The sequence below is a fragment of the Balaenoptera musculus genome, chromosome 16, assembly GCF_009873245.2.
Source record: "Balaenoptera musculus isolate JJ_BM4_2016_0621 chromosome 16, mBalMus1.pri.v3, whole genome shotgun sequence".
Taxonomy (NCBI): domain Eukaryota; kingdom Metazoa; phylum Chordata; class Mammalia; order Artiodactyla; family Balaenopteridae; genus Balaenoptera; species Balaenoptera musculus.
This window is the reverse complement of record NC_045800.1, coordinates 32317013-32330013: the sequence shown is the minus strand read 5'-3', so window position 1 is coordinate 32330013 and position 13001 is coordinate 32317013. Positions and strand designations below refer to the sequence as shown.

Genomic DNA, 13001 nt, shown 5'->3' with positions numbered 1-13001 from the left:
TCTGCCGTGAAACCCCTGAGGCTTTTGCTCCACCCTGAGAGGTTTCCCACGGGTTCAAAGGCCCCAGACCTCAGTTAGACCCCTGTCTGCTCACAAAGGTCACCACCTAAGCCGGTTCTTGGTTTGATCTCACGGCAAGCCTGGTTGCTGAGGAGTCTGCAGCTTCCTTCCTTGCCGCTCATCTGAGCTGCGATCTGCCACTTGATGATGCTGAAGTCAGCAGCTGTTTTACATCTATCCCCTCATATTGTCCTATCACCTGGGAAGAACCTAAAAACTCCAGGGAGAAAAGAAGACAAGAATTAGAATTCAACTCCCTGGACCAGTGCGGATAGCTAAACGTAGAGCTTGTTGAGGTGTCACGTTTTCTTCCATTTCCCCCCAGGGAGTATCACTGTGCTGCTGTGTGAGCGTCCTTGACCTTCCGTAACATCTGCAGTGTTCTCTGCCTCCCTCTGCACAGTGGGGCTTCCCTGCGGTAATCAGCATTATGCCCCCATAAAGAAAAGGGCCCGCATGCTTGCTTCGGGCAAAGTGATTAGGTGACGGAGCCTGGATTTGGATCAGAGTCAGACCCAAGACCTTGTGCTCCTTATACAGAGGAGCAGAGGAGCAAGGTCCAGACAATAGTTTTCAGATTGGTGCCCCACTGAAAGGTCTGACTCTGATCGAAAACCAGCCTCCGTCACCTAATCACTTTGTATCTTGACTAAATTACTTAACCTCTTTGTACTTTAGTTTCTCACCTGTATAGCGGGGATGAAAACAGTATGTACCTTATAGTACTGGTCTAGCGGTTACGTCAGATAATTCTTATAAAATGCTCCTCACAGCACTTGCCTGGTGCATGTCATGCCCTCATGAAATGTGATGTGGTGACTTTGTTCTTCTCCCTTTCTCTTCTGACCACCTAGTTCTTTCTCATATTGTCTTTTTACCTTTCCTCCTCCACCTTCTTTCTTACTTTATTCTTCCTTTCATTGCCTTCTATGCTTAAGAGCCAAAAGCATGAAGTTAAAGTACAAATCTTTTAAAATTTATTGAATACAATTTATAGTTATATTTGTAATTAAAAACAAGCACACTTAGTATTTTCCATGTCTCTTTTCCAGAGTACAGGCCACATACCAGGCCAATTAAATCACAAATCTGGGGGTCAGACACCATCATTAGTAGCCTTTGAAGCTCTTCAGATAATTCTAATATGATTCCAATGTGCATACAGGTTTGGGAACTGCTAGATTAATGGCTTTCTACTCCCTCTATATTGTCTCCGCTACTTCAGTATATGGTTCTGAATCTTGGCTGCAATTTAGAATCACCTGAGAAGCTTCTAATAATATGGGTGCTTGGGCCTTACCTTGGATAAGGCCTGGATATTTCTAATGTGCAACCAGCACTGAGAGCCATAGTTCTAGAGGGATTGGTGTCCTGGTAGATCTTATGATCAGCACAACTCCAGGCACTCACTCCACCCCAACCTACCCCCACTATGAATTAAAATACTTTCTCGTCTGTGTTTTTGAAAACCCATGTCTTTGTCTCCTTCTGTTGCAAGCTGAATATGGAGAAGAATGATGTAATGCTGATAAGTTCTTGGTTTGTTTTGCCCTCAGTTTGGGATTGTGCTGGATGCGGGCTCTTCTCACACAAATTTGTACATCTATAAGTGGCCAGCAGAAAAGGAGAATGACACAGGGGTGGTGACTCAGATAGAAGAGTGCAAAGTAAAAGGTAAGATGAAGAAAAAGGGACCGGGAGACAGTGGGCATGAGAGCATGAGAGGCATATGGGAAGTGAAACAAACACACGAGAAAAAGGGAAGTCAAGTGAGAACGCAGCGGAGCTGCTATTGTTGCTATTTTATAAATAATTGCTATTTTATTATCATTATGAAAACGGTACTGAAATCAGTCCTTAATGATGAAGCCCTTGAAAAATAAACTTTCAAATAATTGGGTAATAGTAACTCCCATCAACAGAACAATTCTATGTGCCATGCCCTTAGTACTGAAAATGTGTTATTTCATCCTCACAATCTCCCTTTAAGGAATGTATTATTATTCCCACTTTTTAAAAAATGAGGGCACTGAGGTTGAAAGAAGTTATGGCACTTGTTTAAGGTTACTTGAGCTAGTAAGTGATGGAACTGGGGCTCGAACTGAAATCTGCCCAAATTTAACTAAACCCTTATCGGTCATATCATTAGCAAATATTTTCTCCTATTCAGTAGGTTGTCTTTTCGTTTTGTCAGTGGTTTCCTTTGCTGTGCAAAGATCTGCCCAACTTTAAACCCATGTGTTAGCCAGTGGTTCTCAAATTTGAACCTGCATCAGAACCACCTGGAGGGTGTGTTAAAGCACAGTTGCTCCCTCCCGCCCCCGAGTTTCTGGTTCAGTAGGTCTGGGATGAGGTCTGAGAATTTGCGCTTCTAACAAGCGCGCAGGTGATGTTGAGGCTGGTGGATCCAGAGGATTGCTGCTCTTAATCTTTGTCCTCTAATCTATGGCTTGGAAGGAATTTTCAAAAGCCTTTAGCTTCTGTATAGGCAGGCAAATCATAGACCCTTAAGGTGAGAAAAGGACCTTGTGGATCACTGAAGTCTTGTTTTATAGAAAAGGAAGCAGAAACCTGAAAGACTAGTGACTGGCAAGGAGGAACAGAACCAGGACAAGAATCTAGGCCTCCAAGTTGCACTGCAGGCTTCCTGCTGCTCTGAGTCACTGCACTGCATATTGAGTCTTTTCCTAGTTAGTTTTCTTTTAAGGTTGCAAGACAAGTTAGAGTTGTGGCCAACAGCTCTTCCCACTCCCTCACACCCAACACTCCCGCCCGCACCGAATGTTACCACACTGCACCGTCACCTTTCTGACCTTTATCTCTCTTGGCCTTTTGAGCCAGGGACCCACTGTTTAGTTTTGGTCAGACAGGTAACCTAGGCCCCAGAAGATAATTGACTTTTAGTTTGGTGGCCTGTGGGGTCCACTAATTTTCATAGTTTATCAAGAAAGCTGTAGATAGGATACATTTCCAAGAGAGCAAGTCATTCTACCCAGTAGCCTGATGTCCTCAGAACTTGGCGCCATCAGTTCTGAGGTAGTACTTCAAATATTTCTTAAAACCCAAATCCCTCATCTTATTGACTTCTATTTAATAATTCACTGCCTTCCATTCCTTCTTCCATGTGTTGTTGTTGTGTTAGCCTAGCAGCTGTCTCCTGAGACACATATCCCCATGCGTGTTTGGCCTAATAAATGCAGTAAATTTCCCTTCTCAAAAGAGAGAGTTCTCTAATCAAATATTTAAATAGAAGGGTGAGTTGAAAGCTACCAGTTATTGAAGGCCAAACTTTTTGAGTCAAAACACTTAGCTGATAACTTGGAGCTGATTTTTCTCATTACAGTTAAGTAAACAGGCTATTTAAAATTTGGTGAATGAGATATGGATCAGATATCTGGTTACTTATTGTTAAAGCAAATCCTCACTATAAAGCACTGAAAATGTAGATGTTTAGCTTAAAGCGAGCCAAAATTGTTAACTGTTAAATAACTTCAAAAAGCGTAAAGCATCTTGGCTCTAATCCTCTCCACAGCAGCAGTTAAAACGGCTCTAAAACTGGACAGTTTTACTAGGCAGACAGGGTATCAGAGTGGAAAAACTGCTGAGGAGACACGGGTTCTATGCCTGTTTCTTCTAACAAAGGAAGAAACATTGCTTCAGAAATTTTAGGGTTAGTTAGTAGCTGTTCCTGTCTTTTCAGTAAAAGCCCATGTGCCTGGTACATATTTTAATTTTTGTTCTGACTTATCTTTTGCCTTTCCCATCTTCTAGGAATTAGTGTTGTTAATTACAACTTTGTGGAAGAAACGTCATAAAGCAGCTATATAGAGTAGTTATCTATAAGATCCCCATTTAAATCTGAGAGAGCCTGGTTTTAGGAAAGTTATGCATGCAATTGAATGTGAAAATTGCGCCATCCAGTGGCAAGATTATTGAACAGCAGACAGACCCGGCTTGAGGTCTGAAATTAAATCCTACCGAGGCTAGATTCAGTGTTACCCTCTAAGTACAAAAACTTAACAGATATCACAAAAAGAAATTGTCTCCTTGCATTTTCTCAAAAAACATCAGTATTTTCTCTAATAATGTGAAGATATGTCCTTAATTTTAAAAACAATTTTCATCTGCTTCTACATTTTTCTCTAGGTCCTGGAATCTCAGAATTTGCTCAAAAATTAAGTGAAATAGACATTTATCTGACTGCATGCATGGAAAGAGCCAGGAAAGTGATTCCAACATCCCAGCACACAGAGACACCTGTTTACTTGGGAGCCACGGCAGGCATGCGGTTGCTCAGGTATAGCAGCCTGTAGGGACCGAGAGCAGCAGGGTCTGCTGCCAGGTTTGGCAGTTGCTAGAGCCTCTGAGTTACGGGCGAATGCCACACTGCTCTAACACCCCAATTCTAGACATGCTAAACGTCCACCCCTAAAAGGAAAATCTCCGTAAGTGGGTAAAGTTCCCAAACTCTTAGTTTGCATAATGATGGGAGTTTAAGTATGTAAAAAAAAAAAAAAGGCCTCTTGCTCATCTCCCCACAGGGAATTCAAGAGAGTGATGGCACAAAGAGAGGAAGATTGAACCTTTATACTCTGGGATTTGGGGCTACAGATTTAGCAATTCCACATCTGGGAGGAGGAAGGCCAGAGGAGACTCACAGACGTCCCGAGACACAAATCATCACAATTAGCACATCTTTACTGGTCACCATTTAGTATCTGTGGGCATTATTTGTTCATTTGTTTGTTCATTCATTCATTCAGTTTGTATTGACTGCCTGCTCTGTCCCAGGACATGGAAGTAGGTGACTCATCTTCCAAGATCAGAGTTTTGATACAGGGCGACAAATTCTTTGATAGAGGAGTGCTCAGAGCTGCTATGGGAGCATACTTGTCCCTGCCAAGAATGGGAGGAGGTCAAGAAGACTCACCAGAGGAGGGGATACATGAGCCAAATCATGAAGGACTTGTGGGGGGAGGGGGAAGGGCATTACAGGCAGAGCAGACATCATGCGTTCCATAACCTATGTTTATTTGGCACCTGTTATGTCAGGCATAAGTCCCTGCTTTCCTGGATCTTGTGTTCTAATAGATGCGCAAAGGAGGGATATGTGAGAGACCAGGGCATGTTCAGAGGACTCTAGATAGTTCTGCATAGATAGAACGTAGGGTATGTAGAGTTAATACTAATAATGACAATGGTAATGGTAGCAGCTTGTATTTGTTGGGCCCTTACTATGTTCTTAGCACTGTGCTTTAATTTAAATCACTGTAACTCTATGAAGTAACAGGTATTATTAACTATTATTAACCAGATTAAGGAAGCTGTGGTGTACAGATGTTAAGTAACTCACCAAAGGTCACACACCTGGCAAGTGGTAGAGCCAGGATTCTGAGTGGGATCCTGAGAAGGCAAGATTCGGATCACAAAGTGCCTTGTGGGCCATGCTAGGGAGTTTGGAGTTTATCTGGGAAACAATTGGAAGCCATTAAAGGATGTTACACAACTGGTGCCACTGGTAGAGAGGTGGATTGGAGGAGAGGAAAACTAGGGATAAGGAGGCCAGTTGGTAGGGTAAGGAAGCCATTCAAATGAGAGATTACTGGGGTCTAATGCCAGTTGGAAGGCAGCATTTTCTGACCCAGAGACTCTCAGTATCATATTGCCTAGATCTTGGAAGCAATTGTATTCCATCTTCATTGTGACAACCCTGGAAGATTTCTTCTTTAGATCTCAAGGTCTCAGACCCAAAAACCAAGGCAGAATATGAGAAAGATTTTTTACCCCACTGTGGCACCAACTGAGGTTAGGTATCTGTCCCAGGACGTTTTCTACTTGGTGTCTACTAGAGCCCTAATTAAAAACTTCAAGCAGAGCCTTGAGGCTACATAAGCAGCTTGAAGCCACCGGCAATGGCTAATGTAGCACACATCAGCTCTAGGCTTGGTGATCAAACAACATCCAGCTACCACCACCACAGCAATTAAAATTACTCTGATAATTTCTTGGAGCCAGGGAACAATAATCAAAATGGTAATTTAAGAGGACCAACCTACGTAGGGATTGGAAGGATCTGGATTTGGAGAAGAGGGGCCGAAAGAGTAGTTATGCTTCTCCCCAAAGGAGGGCTCCTCAGACAACCATGTGTGGGGATCTCCGTCCTTCTATTTATTGCAGTGAGTTTATGGTTCACTTCCTAGGAGAACTGGCTGGAAGCTCTGGCTGCAGTGGGTAGTCATAGTTATTCAAACAAAACCAGTAACCTCAGCTCTTTGTGCAGGATGGAAAATGAACGGTTGGCAGACAAGATCCTGGCTGCGGTGGCACACAGCATCAGCAGCTACCCCTTTGACTTCCAGGGTGCCAGAATCCTCACTGGCCAAGAGGAAGGTGCCTATGGCTGGATTACTATCAACTATCTGCTGGGCAGATTCACTCAGGTGATTGTCTCACAGCATCCATGGAGGTGGCTCCCTGTGGGTCAATGCCATTGATATCTCAGGCAGTACTTGGATCACTAGACAGAATGAATGATGGATAAATGAACAAATTAATTTACCCTCACATTTGCAGGGGTCACCAGAGGTATAATTCTCTTACAAGAACTCTCACTATTGGAGAATAAGGAAGCCATATACAGAGATACAGAAAAAAATTTTTTAAGTCTATCATTAAAATAAAGATAGCTAATATTTCCCTAGTGCCATGTGTCTTGTGCTATGCAAAGCACTTTTCATGTACTGTTTGATTTAATCTTCAGAATAACCATATGAGGTGTTCTCTCATTTTAGAGCCTCAAATCGAGGCCTAGAGGAGGCAATTATTCTGCCCAAGGTCACATGGCTAATAAGCCAATGAGTAGGGATTAGAACTTGAGTCTTTCTGGCCCCAGATCTCGTGTTTGTAAACTGCTCCTATGTTGCTGCAGTCTGAGCTATGTCTTTGAAGCCCCTGTTTTCTTGCTGTTGATCTGACGCAGACTCAGGAACCTCTGGTGAGCTTTGTTTCACCCTTATCCTCCTGCTCCTTTGCCTTAGGAAGTCCCTGAGTCCAAGAAATAGCATGAGAAGGGGGATGTCCAGATCCTTCTACCACTGGTGACTGTACTGTCTTTCAGAAATTGAGTTGGTTTAACCTGAAACCAAGTGAAGGCGATACTCAGGAAACCTATGGAGCTTTAGACCTTGGGGGAGCCTCTACACAAATCACTTTTGTGCCCCGAAACGAAACGACTGAGTCTTCTAACACCACTCTGCACTTTCGTCTCTATGGCAAGAACTACGGTGTATACACACACAGCTTCTTGTGCTATGGGAAGGATCAAGCCCTCTTGCAGAAACTGTCCAAGGATCTTCAGGCGAGTGTAACTGAATCCAGACCACCCTCCCCACAACTGGGCCACCAGCCGCCACGTCCTTGTTTTCTCTTTCTATTTCAGTAACTGGTCTGAAGTTGGTTACTGTACTTTCCAAACCTTTTCAGGCAGGATATCTAACTACATCTGGTCAACCCCTGTGAATTGTCCCATCCAGACACCACCTCCTATGTTTGTTTACTGCACTGTCTCCAAGGACATGACTCAAATCCTTTCTTTGGAAATAATTTCTCACCCCTGTGGGGCTGACAATGAAAAGTACATGCTACAGTAGTGTGTGTATTGTGTGTGTGCGTGTGTGTGTGCACAGTTTTTAAGCTCTTTCCCACTTTTCAATCTCCATTTCCTACGAACTGCAGAAAACAAGGCTGTTAGAAACAACCTGGAGAGGAGGAGAAAAAATACTTCAGGGAAAATGCAGAGTTTATTGATCAACACTTCAAATCTTGTCCCAAGACACTTTTTGCGTTTTGAAGGAGGGAAAAGTTAAACGTACTCAAACTCATGCAAGTACCAGCACATCCTGACAAACACAGAACAAGGATGTCAAATCCAGCTGTTCCCTGTCTCTACTGAAGGGACAACCAGTTCTCTGTTTTCCTCCAAAGCTCGCTCTCTGGTTCTCAGAAACACTATCAATAAGATGACTGCCGTGGGAGGAGGGGCTGCTGAGAGACGCCTAGTGAGCCCTAAGGTTCCACTAAGCCTCTCATCCACAGCAGCCCCTTTACTTCTCTTGAACATACTGGGTTGTGGGTTGAAAGTCATTTTGATACTCCTGCCTTAAATGATCTAAGGCACTTCCAGCTCTTGGAGCTTTTGCTTTTTGGCTTGGAGGTAGGGCCAGGGATATAGGCAGACCCCCAGAGAACTACCCTAGGCTCGGAATTTTGAGAGCCTTGAGAGTTTTCCTTGTGAATCTGCTTCTGACCTACGCAACTAGTACTAAGCGCTAGGGGCCATTCCAAGCTAATGGAATTTCTGGGCCCAGCTTCAACTCTATTAGCTTTCTATGAAGAGCAAAAGTTCATTTACATCTGATACCACTTCTGGTGCCTGTTACACAAATATGACTGTTACCCAAGGGTAAAAAAGGCAGAGCAGGGGCATATTGATGCCAGTGCTGAGTGCCTGGCTATTTTTCAATTGCTGCACATTATTGAAGTCAGACTGGTGCTTTTGTACTCAAAGCATTTGCACATGATGCCTTCAAGTGATTTTTCTATTCAGGGTACAAATGGAACCATCCGTGACCCATGCTTTCACTCTGGATACCAGAGGAAAATGAACATGAGTGACCTTTATGACGCTCCCTGCACCAGGAGATTTGAGGCGACTTTTCCATTTCTTCCATTCCCTGAATTTGAAGTCCGTGGCACTGGAAACTATCGACAATGCCGGCGAAGCATCCTTCAACTCTTTAACACCAGTTACTGCCCTTACTCCAGCTGTTCCTTCAATGGGATTTTCTTGCCATCCCCCCAAGGGAATTTCGGGGTAAGTTTGTGACATGATGATATATTTGCTACAATGGTTTTTGGTTGCAAATTACAGAACATGTGCCTACAAAGGGTTTAAAGAATAGGATTTATTTTTCTCTCACATGGTAATAAGCCTTGAGGTAGATAATTCAGGGTTAGTTCTTTAGTTTAATTATGTCAGGCCTTGGGTTCAGCTTTTCAGTTATTTTCTTGGCCTTATTGTGGTGCTAAGATGGCAGCTATTGCTCTAAGCATTATGTCTTCACAGGCAAAGCCAGCATAGGAAAGAAGGAAGTTTATCTCACATACATCTCTCTCCAACTTTGCAGAAGTGCCAACAAACATCTTTTCAGACGCCATTGGCCAGAACTTGGTAAAATGCACACCTCTGAACCAATCCATGATAAAGGGGAATGGGTTACCATATTGGTTTAGACTAATCATTGTTCATTCCCTGAAACTGGGGAGTCTTCCTGAGCAAACTGCTTTCCTTTACTAGGTATAATCAGGAATCTGTAATCCAGGAGATGGGGGCTGGCTGTTGGGTAGGCACCCATTAGGATCTGCCACAGGTGGCTTCTCAGATGTCAGAAGAAGGAGAAGCAGCAGTTAGATGTCTTGGGTAAGGATTTTCCTCTATAAAGACACTTAGGAAGTAGAAACTCAGGGAGTCCCAAGGAAACAAGAAGATAGCATCATTTTCATTACATTTTGAAGCGTTGGGGGACCATTTGAATCCTGACTCCAAATCCCTTCTTTTCTTGATTTTCCAGAATAAGATAAAATATTTGAGCAGAAATAGAAGAGGTGCCCCTTGATCTAGTCATTATTCAAATGTCATATTTAGGTCTTGGAGACCAAGAATGATAGTAATCATAGTTTATTAGTATACTGCTAAGTTAGCTACCATCAATTCAGTTCCAATTATTGACTAATAGATCCATTATCTCACTTAATCACTTTAAGATATAATTCAAAGAAACAATGAGCTTTTGTCTACCTTCACATTCTTTCTCCCTTTTTCAGAAAAGTAGATCAACATGTAAGGAAGGAGATTCTACTCCCCTCTCAAACCCCAGCAGAAGAGTTTCTCCCAAGGTCTCCTGGCCTAACCCAATGTCACAGAAAGAACTTCCTGGAGAGAGCACAGGCCCTGTAGTAATCATATCTGGCTTAAATTCTAGCTTTGCCATTTGTGAACTATATGGAGCTCTTCATTCCCTTTGTCTCTGGAAAACAGCAGTGGGTAGAATCAAGGATCCTGGCTTACCTTAACCATGGCCCAGACTGCAGTTTCCCTGCCCCTTCAGTTTCCTGAGGGAAATACATGACTGTACAATGATGGCAGAGTAATACTTGGTCATTTGTTGGCTCCAAACCCAAATTCAGAACAAACTAGACTCTCACCTGGATGCCCTATAGCTGAACTGGCACTGGCTGCCCATCTTGGACTTTTTTGAGCCAAATCCCTTGCCTTGGATCTAGCTGCTGGAAGAGAAAGGAGGGTGCCACAGAAGGGAGGAAGGTGACCAGGGATGCTGGGAACAGCCAAGGGCCCTTTCCATTCCAGACATTGCTAGGAAGTATTGCAGTACATCTGAAGGAAAAGGAATATATTATTTTGTGTTGACTTTTTAACTTTTTTGAAACCTTTGCCTCCTGGGAGAACATGGCCCAATTCTCGCCTTCAAGCTTGACAAACACTTCTGACTTGGCAGGGTTGGGGGTTGGGGGTTGGGGGTGGAATTTCTTGCCTTTGAATGTGATTTCCCCAATCAAGGTAGGGACACAGAGTTTGAAAAGCATGGAGGAGCCTTGAGTTCCTCCTGGTAGCTTTTCTGTTTGGTCACTTAGTCCCTCAGAGAAAGACTTGTACACTGAAAACCACAAAACACTGATGAAGGAAATTAAAGAAGACACAATGGAAAGACATCCTCTGTTCATGAAAGACTTAACATTGTTAAAATGCCCATACTATTATACCAAAAGTGATCTACACATTCAACGCAATCCCCATCAAAATCCCAGTGGTGTTTTTTACCGAAATAAAAGAAAAAATTATAAAATTCATTTGCAATTATAAAAGACCCTAAATAGCCAAAACAGTCTTGAGAAAGAACAACAAAGCTAGAGGTGTCACACTTGCTGATTTTAAAATATATTACATTACATTACATTTAATTAAAATTAATATAATTAAAACAGTATGGTACTGGCATAAAGACAGACATATAGACCAATGGAACAGAACAGAGTCCAGAAAAAAATCCACACATACATGATCAACTGATCTTTGACAAGGATGCCAAGAATACACAATGGGGAAAGGACAGTCTCTTCAATAAATGATATTGGGTAAACCGTGTATATCCACATGCAAAAGAATGAAATATATGATTAGACCATCCACAAAAATCAACTCAAAATGGATTGAAGACTTGAACGCAAGACCTGAAACTATAAAATTCCAAGAAAACATAGGTGAAAAGCTTCATGACATTGGTCTTAGCAATGACTTCACAGATATGACAGCAAAAGCCCAGGCACCAAAAGCAAAAATAGGCAACCGGGACTACATCAAACTAAAAAGTTTTTGCACAACAAAGGAAACAATCAGCAGAGTGAAAAGGCAACCTACAAAATGGAAGAAAATATTTGCAAACTGTGTATCAGATAAGAGGTTGATTTCCAAAATACATAAGGAACTCCAACAACTCAATAGCAAGAAAAACAATAACCCAGTTAAAAAATGGTATAGAGAGTTGAATAGACACTTCTCCAAAGACAACATACAAATGGCTAACAGGTATATTAAAAGTGCTCAACATCACTAATAATCTGGGTAATGAAAATCAAAACCACAATGAGGTATCACCTCATACCTGTTAGGATGGCTATTATCAAAAAAGCCAAAGACAAGTGTGGTGAGGATGTGGAGAAAATGGAACCCTTGTATAGTGTGGGTGCAGCCAGTATGTAAAACAGTATGGAGGTTCCTCAAAAAATTAAAAATATATTTATCATATGATCGAGCCGAGCAATCCTACTTTTGGGTGTTTATCCAAAAGAATTGAAATCAGGATCTGGAAGTGATATTAGCACACTAATGTCCATTATAGCACTATTCTCAGTGGCCAAGGTGTGAAAACAACCTAAAGGTCTATTGATGGATGTTGACAGATGAATGGATTTTTAAATTTTTTTTTGAATTTTATTTTATTTTTTTATACAGCAGGTTCTTATTAGTTATCTATTTTATACAGATTAGTTGTATATAGGTCAATCCCAATCTCCCAATTCATCCCACCACCACCCCCACACCCCCCAACCCTGCTTTCCCCCATTGGTGTCCATACGTTTGTTTTCTACATCTGTGTCTCTATTTCTGCCTTGCAAACCAGCTCATCTGTACCATTTTTCTAGATTCCACATGTATGCGTTAATATACAATATTTGTTTTTCTCTTTCTGACTTACTTCACTCTGTGTGACAGTCTCTAGGTCCATCCACATCTCTACAAATGACCCAATTTCATTCCTTTTTATGGCTGAGTAATATTCCATTGTATATATGTACCACATCTTCTTTATCCATTCGTCTGTCAATGGGCATTTAGGTTGCTTCCATGACCTGGCTATTGTAAATAGTGCTGCAATGAACACTGGGGTGCATGTGTCTTTTTGAATTATGGTTTTCTCTGGGTATCTGCCCAGTAGTGGGATTGCTGGATCATATGGTAATTCTATTTTTAGTTTTTTAAGGAACCTCCATACTGTTCTCCATAGTGGTTGTATCCATTTACATTCCCACCAACAGTGCAAGAGGGTTCCCTTTTCTCCACACCCTCTCCAGCATTTGTTGTTTGTAGATTTTCTGATGATGCCCATTCTGACCGTTGTGAGGTGATACCTCATTGTAGTTTTGATTTGCATTTCTCTAATGATTAGTGATATTGAGCAGCTTTCCACTTGCCTCTTGGTCATCTGTATGTCTTCTTTGGAGAAATGTCTATTTAGGTCTTCTGCCCATTTTTTGATTGGGTTGTTTGTTTTTTGATATTGAGCTGCATGAGCTGCTTGTATATT

The 13001-nt window shown here is 42.1% G+C and overlaps 1 protein-coding gene across 11 annotated transcripts in view; it reads left to right on the top strand.

The window, feature by feature from the left end:
• ENTPD1 (ectonucleoside triphosphate diphosphohydrolase 1) overlaps nt 1–13001 on the top strand; it is a 117360-nt gene that overhangs the window by 91144 nt on the left and 13215 nt on the right. For 7 of the 11 annotated variants that reach the window (XM_036829460.1, XM_036829466.1, XM_036829467.1 and 4 more), the window contains 5 exons: nt 1617–1734; nt 4207–4357; nt 6341–6500; nt 7178–7417; nt 8666–8932. In XM_036829460.1, the coding sequence (XP_036685355.1) occupies nt 1617–1734; nt 4207–4357; nt 6341–6500; nt 7178–7417; nt 8666–8932 (936 nt within the window). The remainder of the gene's footprint in view (nt 1–1616; nt 1735–4206; nt 4358–6340; nt 6501–7177; nt 7418–8665; nt 8933–13001) is intronic. The other 4 variants (XM_036829465.1, XM_036829464.1, XM_036829463.1 and 1 more) reach the window with 2 other exon arrangements.